Source organism: Tarenaya hassleriana, unplaced genomic scaffold, assembly GCF_000463585.1.
Source record: "Tarenaya hassleriana unplaced genomic scaffold, ASM46358v1 Cleome32, whole genome shotgun sequence".
Taxonomy (NCBI): domain Eukaryota; kingdom Viridiplantae; phylum Streptophyta; class Magnoliopsida; order Brassicales; family Cleomaceae; genus Tarenaya; species Tarenaya hassleriana.
The window spans coordinates 516796-533235 of record NW_010966372.1 but is presented as its reverse complement, the minus strand read 5'-3'; the positions used below and the strand labels follow the sequence as shown (position 1 = coordinate 533235).

Here is a 16440-nt window from a genome sequence, read left to right as displayed (position 1 = left end):
GGATCGGAAGCGTCATAGTACGTGGCGCGGGCGGAGCGCCACTCGGAAGCGGCGGAGGAGGAGGAGGGAGAGGAAGAGGAGGAGGAGTAGTGGGAGGTCGCCGGAGGTGGAAGAGCGAGGAGGAGGAGCGCGAGTGCGAGGAGGAGCAGTCGCATTTCTCCGGATACGGAGAGAGAGAGAGATAGTGATTTTAAGAGGGTTTAATGATGGTTTTGTCCTCATCGTTACTATGAGGGGAACCTTAGCTTTTTCTCTGTTTGTCGGTTCGTCTTAAAATTACGGAAATACCCCTACTCGAAAAGGGACCGCGAAAGATCTTCACCCCCTCTGCTTTACATTGTCGCCGAAGCAAAGCACCGAGCTAGTAGTTGTTATTTACTTGAGAAAATCTTTTCTCGTCTTTCTTTATATATAATAGTTGAATGTTAATTTTTGCATATTTTGATGAAAAAGTTGTCGATATATCTACAGGAGACATCATAGCATCAAATAACCAAGGTGATGAATGGAAAGTGTTTTGGGAGTTTTTTTATTTTAAAAATTGAAAAAATTGATAATCAAATTTTTTAAATTTTGGTTTTCTTAAAATCCCAGAAATTTACTTTATATAAAAAAAATTAACTAAAAACCAAAAGTCACAATTTTTTTATATTTACAAACTTATAAAATTCAAAAGACAAACACCAAAAACTAAAACCCAAAAACTAAAAACTAAAGCAAAAAATTCAAAATAAAAACTATTACCATTTAAAACCTAAATACCAAAATATCCCAAATTTTTTTATATATACGGCATATTCTGAATGGTGTTCAATTATAAATCGATATTTTTTTTTAAATTTTATATATCTAGATTAATCTTTGTTGGTCTCTAAATCAACTTTAGATAAAAAGGAATTACGTAGAGGGTTGTTTCATTAACAGGGTTTGATTTGAACCCTAGTTAAACGCATATCCCAATTTTTTTTTTAAAAAAACAAGGTTCGGTGAAGACGTGAAATAAGACGAAGAAAGGGGATGCCACGTCAGCTTCAGTTATATGCGCTTTTCCCCAATTTCCCATTTTTTCTCTTTTTTCCTTAAATAATCGAGTTTCATGAAACGCTCGAGTCGAGACAGATGAATCTTGTGGCTCACGTTAAATACAGCCACCGCCACGTGGCACTAATACACACTCTTGAGAATAAATAAAACATATATATATATACACACACCCACACAAAAGAAAATTAATTTAAAATAGTTCGACTACATATATAATGTATGTATACTTGTTATTCTTTCGGGCCATAAATTAAATTCTATCTGTACCCGTATTTGGCAATGAAAAGCTCTTGACTACATTCTATCTGTACCCGTAAATTTTCACTTCATAATTCAATTCGGAGATTTCTGGAACCAAGAGTAAGTTTCGCCATTGTGAACTTATCATCAACAAAAATTTCCACAACAACTGCGATAAAAGACACAAAATAGAAGACTTTCGCGGAGCAGCAAACACCGTTTATTTTCTCTTCATAAATTTACCACAACTCTGTTACCTCCAAAAGGGTCAAGCTTCTGCTTCACAGATCCTCGGGACCATTGATGTCCTGTAAGAACACGACAAATGAGTCCAGGGAACGAATAAACATCCGATTAAACGGGTTTACTGAGTTACCTTGTTCTCGATCACATCCTTGTCCGGGATCTCGAGCTTTGTCCCAGGTTTAGCCGTGATTGTCACTTTTCCCTTCAAAATTTGAAAGGGATCGTTAGTAAGGATGTCTCCCCATATGTGTTTAAACAGAGATTCGTAGACTTTGGGAAGACACCAAAAGTTAGGGAGCTAAGCTGTTTGGGGTTGACGATTTCATGATACCTTGAGAACAACGTCCGAGCCGAACCAGACATCACCGGAAACCTTAAGGCTGTCGAGCTCCACAATACTCGGGATCGACTTGAACCGGCCCAAGAAGTTGGAGACCTGCCGGAAAAAAACAAAAAGATAATTGAAATTAGTGAAACTGGAGTCCCCAAAAACCGTTTCAAAAGCATCAGGTCGTATTCAGGAGATGATCTTCTTCACCTTCTTGAACTCGGGTCCCAATTCAATCGACGGGTTTGATGGGTTGGTTCTAGCTTTGTTACGGATGACGAATCCGTCAGTTAGGGTGTAGAGATCTGACTGTAAAAGATGAGTGAAAGCGTTATGCAAGAATTCCAACTCGCAGGCACTCTTTTAATCGTTAATAGTGACTGTGGGAAAAAAGGGAACCTGAACAAGAAGCAAGTCTGAGGTTGCTTTCACTGGCAAGAACCGTGAACGAGGTACATTGATACCAATTGCATTGTCAAAGAACTGTGGAAGAAAGACGAGAACAAATTGTTAAAAGAAGATAAGAGTTTCATGCTTTGAATCGAGTCTAACGAATGCTAGGATAGTGAATATACCCTTATAGCAGCACCAGCTGCAGTTTCCAGTTGAAGAACTTTGACTCCATCTACCTCCTGAGAAAAACCCCAAACTTGCAAATCAGTTAGATAACTATGCCATTTGCACAAACAAACAAAAAAAACTCTGTTTTCATTAAGTGAGCACCTTTGGGTTCGGGATGATCTCCATTTTAAGCGCATCAGCTTCGACAAGCCTTTTGATCGCTTTTAAGTTAACCCATCTGTAGAAGTCAACTAATTGTTAGGATCCGCACATAAATTTATATCTTTTGACATTTTAGGAATTGGAACCACTTACAGGTTGTTCGTATTGAATATCTTGAATTTCTCAATTGATTTGAACTCGTTGACCTGCAACCACACAAGAAAATAATTCTCAGCTGGTCCACATAGGCCCAATACATGCAGTCTCATTTCATTCACAGCAATACAACACTGGAAATCATTTTTATAGAAGGAATGGAAGAGCTATGTACTTACATGCTCGTCGGGAACTTGAGCAATCTCCAAGAGCTGAGACATAAGAAAAAATTAATTTCAGGGGTCAATAAAATTGCTTTAGGTTCTCCAGTAACAAGTATAAAATCATGAAGAAAGAAGAATATTGAGCCACAAAGTCCATGTACAGATCCCTGAAGTCCTATATGTAATAAGGAACTTTAATAACATGAGACAAATAAGCATTGCAGTAGCTTTATGTTGCCATGAGAAACAGGGAATGAAAAGGTAAAATATAACTTCTTGACATTTATTCAACAAAATACATCCACAGGTTATTATACAATCTACCGTTGGCAAACTACCAAATTTATTTAGCAGTTATGCTGATAATCATGCCAAAAGGGAAAAATTCTAAAACAGCAAAGGACACATCCAAGAATTTACCTGAACTTTGCCTTCATAAGAGATGAGAGTGCCTCCCTTCACATCAGCAAGGGTTTTGGGTGTAACCTCCATACAGTACTCATTTTTGTTCTGGATCAAGTGGTTCAGGATTTCTAAAGTAGCATAAAGTCAAGGACGTAACATGAGAATTAGTCTCTCTACATTGAGGAAATGAGTGATATAAGAAGAACACTGAGGATACGTAAGTCAACAATAGCCCCCAAGTTGTCCGAATTGGCAACGAACACATACTCCTTTCCCTGAACAGACAGAAAAGAGGGAATAAAATGATAACCATCGGATAACTTAGACATCAACGACAAATGCTCGAAAAAGTTGTAATAGAATACAGTAAAAGAATATAACCTGCGACAGGAAAGTGTCAAGCTTGCCACTGTTCATCAGCGATGGGAATACATCGCCATGGCCAGGAGGATACCTTCAGAAGGATAGATTGTTATTAGCAGAAAGAACTAGTAAAAGAAACCCATAACTGTGAGACTGGGATGACATTGGATATATGGAATTCAATAAAATCGACAACTAAATCAACCCCAAAAGGATTACAGCATTTGGTTAACCAGCCACCACAAGAAATTTGGCACGAGTTGTTCAGCAACTAATTATAGTGATCCAGATGGGATCGTTTTGAGGATTTTTCGTAATAGAGAAGAACAAAGATCAATAGTACTGCTTTCTGATTCTAAGAGTACACCCAGATGAAACCATACCAGCCATCCTTGTCAGTCTTTCCTTTGCTGGGCCATGGCAGAAACTCATCAGCAACAATGCGGGGGTATTTGCTCTATAATATTTAAAAAAACTCAACAACGTTAATGGCAATATTTGTCAGAGCTGCTCAAATGTTGGCAGTTTATTTTGCTAGCTTGATGTGATATCACAAACCTGGTTAAATGTGTGAATGTCAACATTGGAGTTGGTGTATTTCTCCACAATCTGAACGAGATAAAACAAAGTCAGCCACAACAATAATACAAAGTTACAAACTTTTGCAAAATGAAAAGAAGTGGAGAACTACTGTGAGACTGCAGTACCTTTTGTGTGTCATCATGTGTATTGAACGAGTTCATCAGAACTAGAGGAACCTTGCAACCATACTTGTTGTTGAGATTCTGTGGTAAGTGAAATATGGAGTTATGGGACTGCATTCAAATTAGGATAAACAATATATAGGGACTGAAAGACGAGAAAGAAGATGGACCTCAATCTGAATAACAATCAGGTCGAGAAATGTCAAACCATCACGCACTTCAATGACAGATCTGCATGGGAGAAAAGGAAACAATAAACAAGAATGAAGAAAGGAGCAAAATGCGGCATGCAATATATCAGCAAACCATGCTGTCAACAGAAAAGTTGGGCACAACGACATAAATCTTCAGACCAGGAAAAACACGATCAACACTGAGAGAAGAGAGAATCGTCCTTTTTAATCTAAAAGAGACTGGACTACAAGAACAAAGATGATGACATCAGACAGAAGAGCTTACTTAGGACCAGTGCATCCCATTGTCGTCCCAAGACCTCCATTAAGTTTAAGCACAACAAGCTTGTCCAATAGCTTCTTGGTCTCAGAAATATCTTCATTATTGTGGAAAATAAAGTAAATCGTGTTATTTGAAAGGGTGTTTAATGATCTGTAGGGAAAAAAATCTAGTACAGCAGACAGCCAAACAAGATTAACACAATTATGAGACACTACCTTCGGAGATAGGGGCCAATTTGTCGTAAGGAACGACGATTTCATCAGTAGGTGTCTGGATCTTGCTCCATTCAATGTGCTGGGCCTCACCACTTCAAATGCAGATACAATCAGTAAATTTACAACTCCAACTCATAAGCCCACAGACACCCAAGGAAAGTAAAAGTCTATTCCCCAGAGGGATAGTAACCTCGACCAATCCAGATCTATATCTAAGATCCGATCCGATCCCATTTATCGGTCTAAACTTACGTCCACGAATAAAAAAGCCGACAAAACAAACACAAATAAGAAAAAACCAACTCTAGATACCCTCTGGTCGCAAGGTTTTCCGGATATTTCCAAGAATTAAGAGCAATGAAAATTATTTGTTCCAGAGAATAACTACAGAAAGAAATCAATCAAATCAAAGAAAAAAACCGCAAGAAACAATTGGAAGTTGTGGAAGAAGAGACGAACCTCACGTAGCGGGAAACGAGGTTGACGAATCCGGTCTTCTCATTTTCACTGAAACAAGGAAGCAGATCAGTCTAGATAACGAAGAAACACCAGATCCAAGATCCGAAGCCGTCAAGATCCATCCAATTCTCCATGCAGACAACGAAAAAGATATCCAAAGGATCGGCAACGCAAATCACAGGAACAGAAGAAGAAGGAAAACAGACAAAAAAGAAAGACGAACCTGATCTGATCAAGACCGGTCACGGCGGACTTGAGGTGGGAGAGCTTCTCGGTTGCTGCGGCCATGGGTGAATACCGATGAGAGCTTCAGATCCACAGAAGGAGAGAGGGAGAGAGAGAGAACGAGGAGGAGTGAGGGGGATGAAAAGGGCTTGCGAATGAAGATTGTTCTGGAATTAAAGCAAGGGGAGATATTTATACCTCGGAGAGGATTGTGAGGAGTAGTGCTGACGATGCGCGTGTCCGCAAAAAATGTCCGTTGTCTTCTCTTCGCCACTGCCAATCGAAAACTAAAATCTGGCAGCGTGCAAGTCCGTCCAGATTTCTCCCATTTAAAATTTAAATCCCATCGAATATTCTCTTTAAATTTGTTATTTTAAATTTTAATGGGAAAATAAATTTATTAAAAAAAAAAGCCCAAAAAAGAGAATTGTCATTATAAAAAAACAAAGGCCGAAAACGACGTCGTTGCGTGGTTTCAACGCACGACGAAATACATTCATAAACCATAAACCGAGCAAAAGTTTTCATCAGCCCAAGAATTATTACACAATATAAAAAGGACCGAATATAACCGGTAAAAAATGCCGACACACAACCAAAACATAAAAAGACGGATATAACCCTCTCTCTCCGCGTTGATAGATGAGATGACGTCACTCAAGATCGACGCAGTTGAGCATGGCTTTGACCCGTTGGATGGTGGAGCTGATCAAGGTGTTGACCGTGGCCACCGACTCCATGTTGAGGTCTCTCGAGTAAGTTGGGCCGGAGACCAGTATTTGGAATGCCACCGTGAGCAGCGTGGACCCTTCGACGGTGACGGGGGAGGAGCGGCCGTCGCGGGAGATGATGAAGCCGGAAGGGAGGATGGGAACGGCGGAGGGGTCGTCGCCGTTGACGGCCACGTGCATGGTCGGTATGTCTATAGGTGCGTACACCATCATGCCTCCTAGCGAGTCCATGAACGATTCTTGTAGCATCAGCATTCCGCTCTCCGTCGGAATGAACGGCTAATATACACATTTATAACAAGAGGACATTATTTTTTGTAAAAAAAAGTTAATTGTTATTATAAATTTATAACCATAAATAAATAATAATATAAGGGATCGAGGAAATGAATGATGTATGTATGTATATGTACCCGAAGAACGGTGACGCAGTTGTTTTCGTCCGGACCGCAGAGGATGCGACCGACCTCCGCAACCGCGTTTCCATGGCATAGAACGTCCCACTGTTACAACGCAAACGCCGATTTGAAGAACATACAAAAAAGTGCTTTTCTAATCAGTTTAGATCATAGGATATAATAGCAGGGGTTTAAATTCAATGTTAGTCATATGAAAAAGATGATATATATAGAGATGGCAATGAAATTAGGGACCTGATGACGAAGGTGGACGTCACGGAAGAAGTTGAAGACTTTGGAGGGAGGGAGAGGGAGCCAGAGGGAAGAGGCGGCGCTGACTATGACGCCGGAGGGTTGACCAGCCTCCATGCTTTTCCGTACGGAGACCCTAACTCCACTGTTGTTCACTTCCGACAACTGCGGGAAGTCAAGCTTCCCCGACATGCTCAGCATCCCCGTGAAGTTCTTCAGCATCCTCTGTCCCAACTTCATCATGCTCTTTCTTCCCTCTCCCGACGATATCACTGCATTCCGTACGTTTTCTCAAATATATTATGTTTATATATGGCATGTGATCAAAAGGACAGATTGATGTGCTTGTACCAATACAATTATTCGATAGAAATATATCACAAATTTATACTCCACATGAAGAAACGGGTTTTTAGCATTGTAACCTGACTAATCTCGACATTTATATATGACTTAACATTTTAGCATGAAACGTTATGCTAGTTTTTTTGTTAACTATAAAATTTATCGTATCTTTGATCTAACTAGTTTCTCTAAATATGTAGAGAGCCGATAAAACAATTAAATTGTATTCTCCTCTCTCGTCTTCTGGTTCGAACATGGAATCTCTAAGACAGGTGATCTCCAGACCAACCTCTATATACAACCACTCGACCACCACATACGGAATTTAAGCTAGTTTCATATGGAAATAAAAAGACTATATATCATTTGTTACCTGCACCGAAATCGGTAGTGGGGATATTGTTAAGATTGGAGAGAGCAAATCTATGGGACGTCCTCTCAAGAGTGACGATCCAACGACGAGCTCCATATCCAGAGCCACCGCATAAGAGGTCCCTATAGAGACGATGTGTGTGCGCTTTGTCATCCACTTCCACATGCTCTATCCATGTCACCTGCCCACCATCCCAAAATCTTTCCTTATATACGACACTATTATTATCATTATTATATAGATTGCTTATATACAAACATAATTCAACTATAAAAACGTTTACGCAAGTTGTAAAACGAGCCCAAGCGCGGATAGATCAACCGGTGAAACGAGCACTCAAAGAGCCACCCACCCCAGGTTCGACACCGTCTTGTTACCAATTATTAAAAAAAAAGGTTGTAAAACGAAAAATAAAAACGGCAAGGTAATGAACCTTGGAGTGACCGTCGGACAAGTCTTGGATGATGCAGCCGGACGGGCGTTTCCAACAGTTGGAAGAAGAGACGAAGTCGAAGTCCCTGAGGTAATATGACACGTCAGCAACCACCCACATCCCTTCTTCCGCTAGTTGGCAGCTCCGCACTATCAAGAACTCTCTCGGCGGCACCAATGGCGACAGTATGTGCATTTGCTCGTACATCTTCATCCATGCATCATCACCATCACACAACCATATGTAATTACTCAAATCTCTCAGCCACTACATGACCATATGTATGCCATGATAATAATAAAAAAAAAATACTTGAACATAAAAGTTTCTTATGCATGTATATATGGTGTATATATAGTGTAAAGATTATATCAATAATTGCCAATCAAATCTACCTAAAACAATGATATCAAATACCCAACTATCTTGTATCTATAATATGTGTATGTGGATATATATATATAGAGAGAGAGAGAAAGAGAGAGAGACCAGCTGTACGGAACCAACTTGTTCCATAGGGCCTGCGGATTCAAGGAGATGGATTGTTTTTGCTCTGTTGACAATTGTCGGAAAGAGCTGCACCCATTTCTCCTACAACATTAACATTTCATACGCACGTATAATAAGTAACTTCGACCATAAAACCTAAAAGCAACAAAAATGAATGTACGATTATAGTACCGAGTCCAGGAACATGTCGACCAAGCTTCTGGCCTCAATGGGAACCACGGCCACCTCCTTGGAAGATTCAACACGAGCACTAGAAGTCTTGAAATGGGTATGTCTCTGAGAGAAGTTCTCGTAGTGTTCTTGGTCGACGACCACTCTTCCATCGATAGAAGACTTGATCCATAAAGGTTCGTCGATGTGAAACAGTCTTACGAGTTCCTCAATCGCACCAGCCGCTGTTTCGGACATCATCACCTTCTCAAGATCGGACAGTGCCTGCTGGACTTGGACTGGTGCGGCTGGAATCTGTGCACTGTTGCTGTTGTTGTTGTTGATGGGGTCTGAGAAAACATGAGGATGATGATGGAGATGAGGAAGAAGATGATGACGACGATGATTGTCGGAAGGTTCTGGATTGTTGGAGGAGCTTCCATAGGAGAAGTTGGGTGGGATTTGATGGGCCAAGGACGGTGGAAGTGGCTCATGAGATGAAGAGGATGCTCTGGAGTCCATGACAGAAATTGGTTTGCCTATGTATTTTGATAGGAGATCCGATACTTTCTCTAGCTGCAATCATATATATGCATACCAAAAAAAACACAAATTAGTAATCATAATGAGTTTTCTTGTGTTTTTCAATGTTATAGCACTCTACAGACAATATGGTAGATATAAAGAAAGGCTTATCTCTATGACTCTCAATGTTAGATGTTAGAGCACAATATATATCCTTTGGCTCAAAAGTTTATGTTACCTGAGACATTTATGTATTTTTGTATACGATTTCTCATCCTCATCATACCACAAAATTTCACTTAATGGTTACCATCCATAATTTTATTTAGTTTTTTAAAGTTCATTAGACCACAATCTAGTTATATCTCCCTAAAACCCGAGATCAGATCAGTCATGTGAAAACCCCCTTCCCAATTGGGATTTGATCCCAGAGTGGAGTTAAACTTTGCATCTCCATTTACATGTTGATCTAACTCATTTGGGGGCACAATCTATACAATTTAAATTATGATTTGAAAAAAAAATCATTTATTGTTGTTTTGATAAAATGTATTTTTTTCTATTTGGCTAAAAAATTTATTACCTAAGGGATTTATATATTTCTCTATACTATTTTCTATAATACCATATATATATAATTAGGAAGTTTATTAGACCAAAATCCAATTACATCTCCCTAAAATCCGGGATTAATTCAGCCATGTGAAAAACCCTTTCCCAATTGAGATTCGATCCTGGGATGGAGTTACACGTTGCGTCCCCATTTACCGGTTGATCTAACTCACGATCTATTTAGTTAATGTTATGATTTGAAGAAAAATCATTTATGTTGTTTTGATTAAAAAAAATTTGTTTGGCTCAAAGTATTAATACCTAAGGGATTTATGTATTTCTCTATATTCTCTCTCATCATATCACAAAATTTCACTTAATGTCGCCATATAATATACTTAGTTTCTTTTCTATATATATATAAAATTAGGAAATTCATTAGAGCAAGATCCAATTGCATTTCCCTAAAACTCGGGATCAGGTCAACCATGTGAAAACATCTTTCCCAATTGGGATTCGATCCTAGGTTGGAGTTACGCTTTACATTCCCATTTACCAGTTGATCTAACTCGTTAGCTAGAGGTCACAATCGATTTAGTTAATGTTATTATTTGAAAAAAAAAATCATTTATGTTGTTTTGATAAAATATTTTTTTTCTGTTTAGCTCACAAGTTTATTACCTGAGGGATTTATGTATTTCTCTATACTATTTTCCATCATCCCACAAAATTTCACTTAATCACCATCATCCACAATCTATTTAGTTTCTTTTTTATAATTAAAAAATTTATTAGACCAAGATTTAGTTACATCTCCCTAAAACACGGGATCAGGTCAACCGCGTGAAAACTCCCTTCCTAATTGGGATTGATCCTGGGGTGGAGTTATGTTTTGCATTCCCATTTACCGGTTGATCTAACTAGTCAGGGGTCACAATCTATTTAGTTAATGTTATTATTAGAAAAAAAAAACCACTTATGTTGTTTTGATAATATATATATATATATATATATATTTGATAAAAATGGATTATCATAAGTTTTTTAAAACAGGAATTCAAGATGATGAATCAAAACCGAAATTCAAGAAAATAAACCAAAATCTTTGATGTGATAGTAAAAAAAAAATTAATAGACATTAACTATTTTAGTATCCGAATTATTAATTGTGACTAGATTTTAATCACAGCTGGTCCTTTTTGTGTGTGTGTGTGTATATAAATAAAAAGAAAAAGAAAATATAAATATACTTTTAAATATAAGATATGATTGGTCCTAAAGTAAAGTATATATATATATATATATATATGTGTGGCTCACAAGTTTATTATCTGACGGATTTATGTATTTCTCTATACTATTTTCCATCATCCCACAAAATTTCACTTAATCATCATCATCATCCACAATTTATTTAGTTTCTTTTTTATAATTAAAAAGTTTATTAGACCAAGGTTTAATTATATCTCCCTAAAACCCGGGATCAGGTCAACCATGTGAAAACCCCCTTCCTAATTGGGATTCGATCCCGGGATGGAATTACACTTTGTGTTCCCATTTACCGGTTGATCTAAATCCGTTTGAATCGAAATCTATTTAGTTAGTGTTAGGATTTCGGAACGAAATCATTCATGTTGTATTCTTTAGTTGTATTATACCAGAAAAATATTAAGATCGAAACCGATCGATTCTTAATGATTGATCGCTTCGATCGATTCCTAACGATCGATCGAATTATAACATGAAATATAATTGTATTTCGATAAAACTAGGTTTAAAGAATAAGAAAACAAAAGTAGATTAAAAAATAATGTGTTGCAAAAAGAACATGTCAATATACGCATGAGTATGTGTACCTCTAATTTCTATATGACACTATAACTTAGAAAGAGTATCATATTATATGATCAATCGCTCAACGGAGTCGAGTCGTACCTGTTCCTTCAGATGGGCGTTTTCCAAACGCAGTTTCTGGAGGCTGTGATCGCGTTCCTCCTGGCCGAAGGGGGGGCCGCCGCATGCAGGGCAAATCACGTTCCTCAACGCCTCCTTTATCGCGTGGTTCTCGCAGTGTATCCTCTCGTTCTCCGTCCTGAGCAGTGTGTTGTCTGCCCTTTCATTTTGAGCCTTTTTTTTTTCAATTGAAAAAAAAAATCATATCAAATGGGTTGATTGTATGTATACACATATATATAATATCAGAAAAAAAAATAAATAAAAAATCGAGAAAATGGTTGAATCCGTAGACGTTACAGAAGATGATTAGATTACTTTGGTCTGAGTTCTCTTGTTTTGGAACCAGAACTTGATCTGTTTGGGCTCGAGGTCCAGCTCTTTACCAAGCTGACACCTTTGATGCTCGTCCGGATGAGGGCATTCCTTGAAATAACTTCGAATTCAACACAGAAAATCATTTCATAATTTAATACAAAAATTATGAAAATTTAAGGGGAAAAAAAGAAGATCATATATATATATATATATAAAAATAAATACGCTTCAAGGCGCTGGATCTGCTGAGTGGTGTGGCGATGATAATTAGTTTTGTTCTTCTTGGAGACGGAGTTGGAAGAGGCACCGGGCTCCTCACTCGAAGCACCGTCACGACCACCAGAATCCATTTCTGTCTCTTGTTTTTTTTTTTTTTTTTTTTTTTTTTGTTGTTGTCTAAGGGACGAGAGGTGAGTTGCTTTCACACGACTTTATGACCATTTATATAGACAGTGTTTTGTAAGCAAAGTAACTCGGTTTAGGTTTCGCGACTTCGTGTGATTGTCATTTATGGACATAAAGTGAAAGCCCCGGAATTAAATTTTTTTTTTTAAAAAAAAAAACAAAACAACTAAACCCATTTAAGGCTCAGTATCTCATTATGGATTTTCTACTTTTTTTAGTAATGGTGGTTTTGCTGCTTTTTAAGGTAACGTTTTTAGATATACACCACAAGGAAATAAATATTATTTGTTGTCAATACATTGTATTGTTGGAGTTGGATTCATTTAATATCCCAATGTCCGGATACATTCCTAATACGAACCCTCAATTTCATATACAGGACGAAAATATTTTATACGATGATTCGAGATAATCGATTGGTTAATCATTTATTTTATATGCATTTATAAATTTCCAATTTGATTGTAAAAATTTGTTAGACTTTTAGTTGGGCTTTCAAAACCCTCGAGATAAAGATGAGGGAGATAATCGTGCATCATCTCCACTCTTACATTCAAAATTATGACAAATTCATGGCGAAAGCTCAAATATCTCATGTTACTTTTATAAATTATAATTGCTATTTTATTTATTTATTTTTATTGGTATTTAATGCTTTCTCAACATGCAGCAACATTTCGATTGAATCTCTCTCCGTATTCTCCGCAACTTAAAGAAGAAGAAAAAACAAATAATGTGAGCCATTTTTTATATAAAATGAATTTAGAAATTAATTGTGAAATTAATGTTATAAAAATATCTCTATTAAAATATAATTTATGATTTTTGATAAAATGATTATTAGGATATGCATTTAATTAGACTATACAAAAAAATTAATAGAATGGAATAAAATATAATCATTTTGGAATCTAATCTAATTTTTTACTGGAGACCATTTTTCTAAAATCAAATTAATTTAATTTGAATTAAATATTATAACTGAAACTTGGAAATAAAATAATTTTATTTTTAAAAAAATAAACATTATCTTCAATACAAATTAAATTTAAATAGAATCTAAAAAATAAATATAATATTTAATTACATTTAAGAAATCAAACAAAAGAATAATGGAATTGAATCAACATTCTATTTTTCGAATGTAAAGTTTTAGCATATAATTATACTTTAATTTAATCTATTAATTTTCGTGAAAAAAACTATACCTTAAAACAGGTAGCCAATACCCACGAGAATATTAGTAGATAGATATTTAGATTTAAAAAAAATCATCCGACCTTTTTGGACTTGATAAATTCAATAATATAACAAAGCAAAGGGGAAAAAATTCAAGCAAAAAAAGGTAATCTACAAATACCTTCGCTATTCGTCATTGCGAAGAATCTGTCGGTCCATTAAATTTCCATTAAAGAGTATCCAAGTGTAATTAATTATTATTTTACTTTTTTAAACATATATTAATCTCTTTCTAAATTTTCCAACGGGCCATTATTTGGTCATGTAATTGTAACGTCGAGCGGCCAATTGTTCGGCCCAGCCCAGCCCAATCCAATTATATACTTTTTTTTATAAAATCGCATTCTTTAAATAAATACTTTTAAAGTAATAAAATTCGTGAAAAATAAAATAAAAAGTAAATGGGGAAAACTTAATTTCAAATTATCCCAATCACAACCGGGATTAAATTAAAATATAGGAGGATTAGATTAGATGGGTCAACGCATCTCGGTCCATTAACGCAATATGTTAAATGGGTCTAAAAGAAATAAGCCCATGAGCCCATTGTCACAGCGGCGAACAGTCGCAGTGAACCTGGCACATTTATTGATTTTCAAAGATCTCGAGGGACTCGCGCCATATATTTCCAAACCCCTACTCTCTCCGAATGTCAGCCCGTTTTCTTACGATTTCTGCCCATTTTCTGGCGGATTCTCCAGTATATCTTGTTTGCGAAATGTCGTCTTCCAAGATTGCATTGAAAGTGGTGGAGGAAATATTTCTAAGGCTTCCGCTGAAGTCTCTGGCAAGGATGAGATTTGTGCGCAAGGATTGGAATTCAGTCTTCGAAGGTAAGGAATTCAGAGAAAAGTACTCAAATATGAGGACGAGGAGCATATCATGGTTTGAAACGACTGTGGTTTTCAGTCGGGTCTTTTGACCCATCAGTTGTGAGAAGTGTCAACTAAAGATGGGTTATATGATTCAGTGCATGGGTGTACTGCTATGCGTAATGATTTCCGATAGAATAGAGGTTTGGAACCCATGGACCAGCCAATTTAGATGGGAGGAGATAATGTCAACCCATTTTTAACCCATTTTCTCGTTGATTTTCCCGCATCTCTTGTTGCGATCGGAGGAGATAATGTCGTCTTCCAAGATTGCACTGAATTTGGTGAAAGAAATATTTGGTGAATTTGGTGAAAGAAATATTCCAAAAAAATTAATTTCTAATTATTTCAATACCATATGGCATGTATAATTCATAACACATCCTTGTTCGATTTTAAGAAGGTTAGATTAGATTAGATGGGCCAATGATATGAGCCCAATAATATAATCCCCTAAATGGGCCTTCAAAGAATAAGCCCAAGAGCCCATTCTCATAACTTCGGCAAACATTCGAAGGGATTTCCGGATGAGAACAGATCTAAAAGCATTTTAAAACAAAACGAAATCTTATTTATGATTGTGTAACAAAAAAAAAAAGAGGGAAAAGCTAATGAAGTTACACAAATTCTAACTAGCATTAAAGCTCAAAAAAAAAAAAACAAAGCCAGATATATTATTTTATTACACGACACAAACTCATAAAAAAATCTATGCCGGAGTCGGAGAAGCTTGGCTGGCACAATGCTGCTTGATGTAGGCATTGAAGAAAGGGTTGTGGAAAGATCCGAAAACCGCGTTCTCGCAATCTTCGTCGACCATCATAACGGCTTTGCAGCACAACGGCCCGATCGCAGCCTTGCGTGCGAAGAACGAGCTGACGATTTCTCCGACGCAAGCGCCGATCTCTCCTCCGTGGGACAAGCACTTTGTCACTTTCGGGTCGGGCTGAAACGGTATCGGATTGCTAGGCATCGGCGGCAAGGCTCCTCCGAGGAATGGCCATCCTATGTGACGATGGTACGGGAAAGGGAACCATTGCACGTTCTGACCAGACGCGGCAACGTTGCAAGTGACGGAACATGCCACGAGGGTCACGATAATGGTCAGGAGAGTTCGGGCTTTCATTTTTTCTTCTGGTGGGTTGGAGATGAAGAAAGCGGTTTTTTTTAAATAAGAAATGAAATGCGTTTGGATGCGATTCGAGATGGATGTCATGCGGTGGTATTTATAGTGAGGGTGAGGGTGAGATTCGAGGAATATTTTTCGGGGAAATAATTTTGATTATGTTTAAGATTACGATCAACGCAAATATTAGATATTTTTGGTGATTTGTTAAGATTTTTTTTCTTTGATATGATAAGTATATACGAGTATAATTAAAAATGATTTTAAATAAATATTTCATAATAGTTTGTTGAGATTTATTTTCCCTCGAAAGATAAGATGATACGAGAATATTTTCCCAGAAAATATACTCATATAATTCTCCGTTTGATTTAAAATTAACAATTTCATAATAGTTTGTTAAGATTTTTTTCTTCTGGTAAGATAAAATGATATGAGTATATTTTCTGTTCGGTGTTTTTAAAATATTTTATTTTATTTTTTCCAGTAATCTTTTTATTTTGTTTTAAATATAAATCGGGGGAAGAGCG

The 16440-nt window shown here is 37.0% G+C and overlaps 4 protein-coding genes across 4 annotated transcripts in view; all 4 read right to left on the bottom strand.

Annotated features, from left to right (window-relative positions):
* Positions 1-230, bottom strand: part of LOC104820860 (expansin-A13-like) — a 2106-nt gene extending 1876 nt beyond the window's left edge. The window contains exon 1 of the mRNA XM_010551491.2: positions 1-230. Within this exon, the coding sequence (XP_010549793.1) occupies positions 1-155 (155 nt within the window). The 5' untranslated portion in view covers positions 156-230.
* A 1120-nt stretch (positions 231-1350) lies between these two features.
* On the bottom strand, positions 1351-6032 carry LOC104820859 (UTP--glucose-1-phosphate uridylyltransferase 2). Its single transcript, XM_010551490.2, has 21 exons — positions 5927-6032; positions 5727-5810; positions 5504-5551; positions 5045-5136; positions 4833-4923; positions 4544-4604; positions 4377-4454; positions 4228-4278; positions 4053-4126; positions 3688-3760; positions 3524-3581; positions 3322-3434; positions 2917-2949; positions 2735-2787; positions 2582-2657; positions 2434-2490; positions 2258-2341; positions 2069-2167; positions 1862-1966; positions 1661-1732; positions 1351-1592 (listed from the first exon to the last, which is right to left on the bottom strand). The coding sequence occupies exons 2-21, from the start codon at positions 5789-5791 to the stop codon at positions 1566-1568; spliced, it is 1410 nt and encodes a 469-aa protein (XP_010549792.1). The 5' UTR covers positions 5792-5810; positions 5927-6032; the 3' UTR covers positions 1351-1565.
* Positions 6033-6138: 106 nt separating this feature from the next.
* LOC104821159 (homeobox-leucine zipper protein HDG8) lies at positions 6139-12618 on the bottom strand. The gene is made up of 10 exons (XM_010551959.1): positions 12494-12618; positions 12269-12386; positions 11933-12124; positions 8942-9496; positions 8750-8851; positions 8261-8467; positions 7828-8008; positions 7113-7381; positions 6873-6962; positions 6139-6738 (listed from the first exon to the last, which is right to left on the bottom strand). Exons 1-10 carry the CDS (start codon positions 12616-12618, stop codon positions 6382-6384), a joined length of 2196 nt encoding a protein of 731 aa, XP_010550261.1. The 3' UTR covers positions 6139-6381.
* Positions 12619-15424: 2806 nt separating this feature from the next.
* LOC104820858 lies at positions 15425-15966 on the bottom strand. The gene has a single exon (XM_010551488.2). The coding sequence runs from the start codon at positions 15908-15910 to the stop codon at positions 15494-15496; it is 417 nt and encodes a 138-aa protein (XP_010549790.1). The 5' UTR covers positions 15911-15966; the 3' UTR covers positions 15425-15493.
* Positions 15967-16440: the final 474 nt, after the last annotated feature.

Coding starts and splice junctions, on each gene's coding strand:
- LOC104820859 (XM_010551490.2), bottom strand. CDS start 5,791: ATGGCCGCAGCAACCGAGAAGCTCTCCCACCTCAAGTCCGCCGTGACC. Junction 4,279..4,376: donor CACATGATGACACACAAAAG/GTACTGCAGTCT, acceptor TATCTCGTTCAG/ATTGTGGAGAAATACACCAA. Junction 1,967..2,068: donor TGGGACCCGAGTTCAAGAAG/GTGAAGAAGATC, acceptor TTTTTCCGGCAG/GTCTCCAACTTCTTGGGCCG.
- LOC104821159 (XM_010551959.1), bottom strand. CDS start 12,618: ATGGATTCTGGTGGTCGTGACGGTGCTTCGAGTGAGGAGCCCGGTGCC. Junction 8,468..8,749: donor AAGTTGGTTCCGTACAGCTG/GTCTCTCTCTCT, acceptor GCATGGATGAAG/ATGTACGAGCAAATGCACAT. Junction 6,739..6,872: donor ACTGCGTCACCGTTCTTCGG/GTACATATACAT, acceptor TGTGTATATTAG/CCGTTCATTCCGACGGAGAG.
- LOC104820858 (XM_010551488.2), bottom strand. CDS start 15,910: ATGAAAGCCCGAACTCTCCTGACCATTATCGTGACCCTCGTGGCATGT.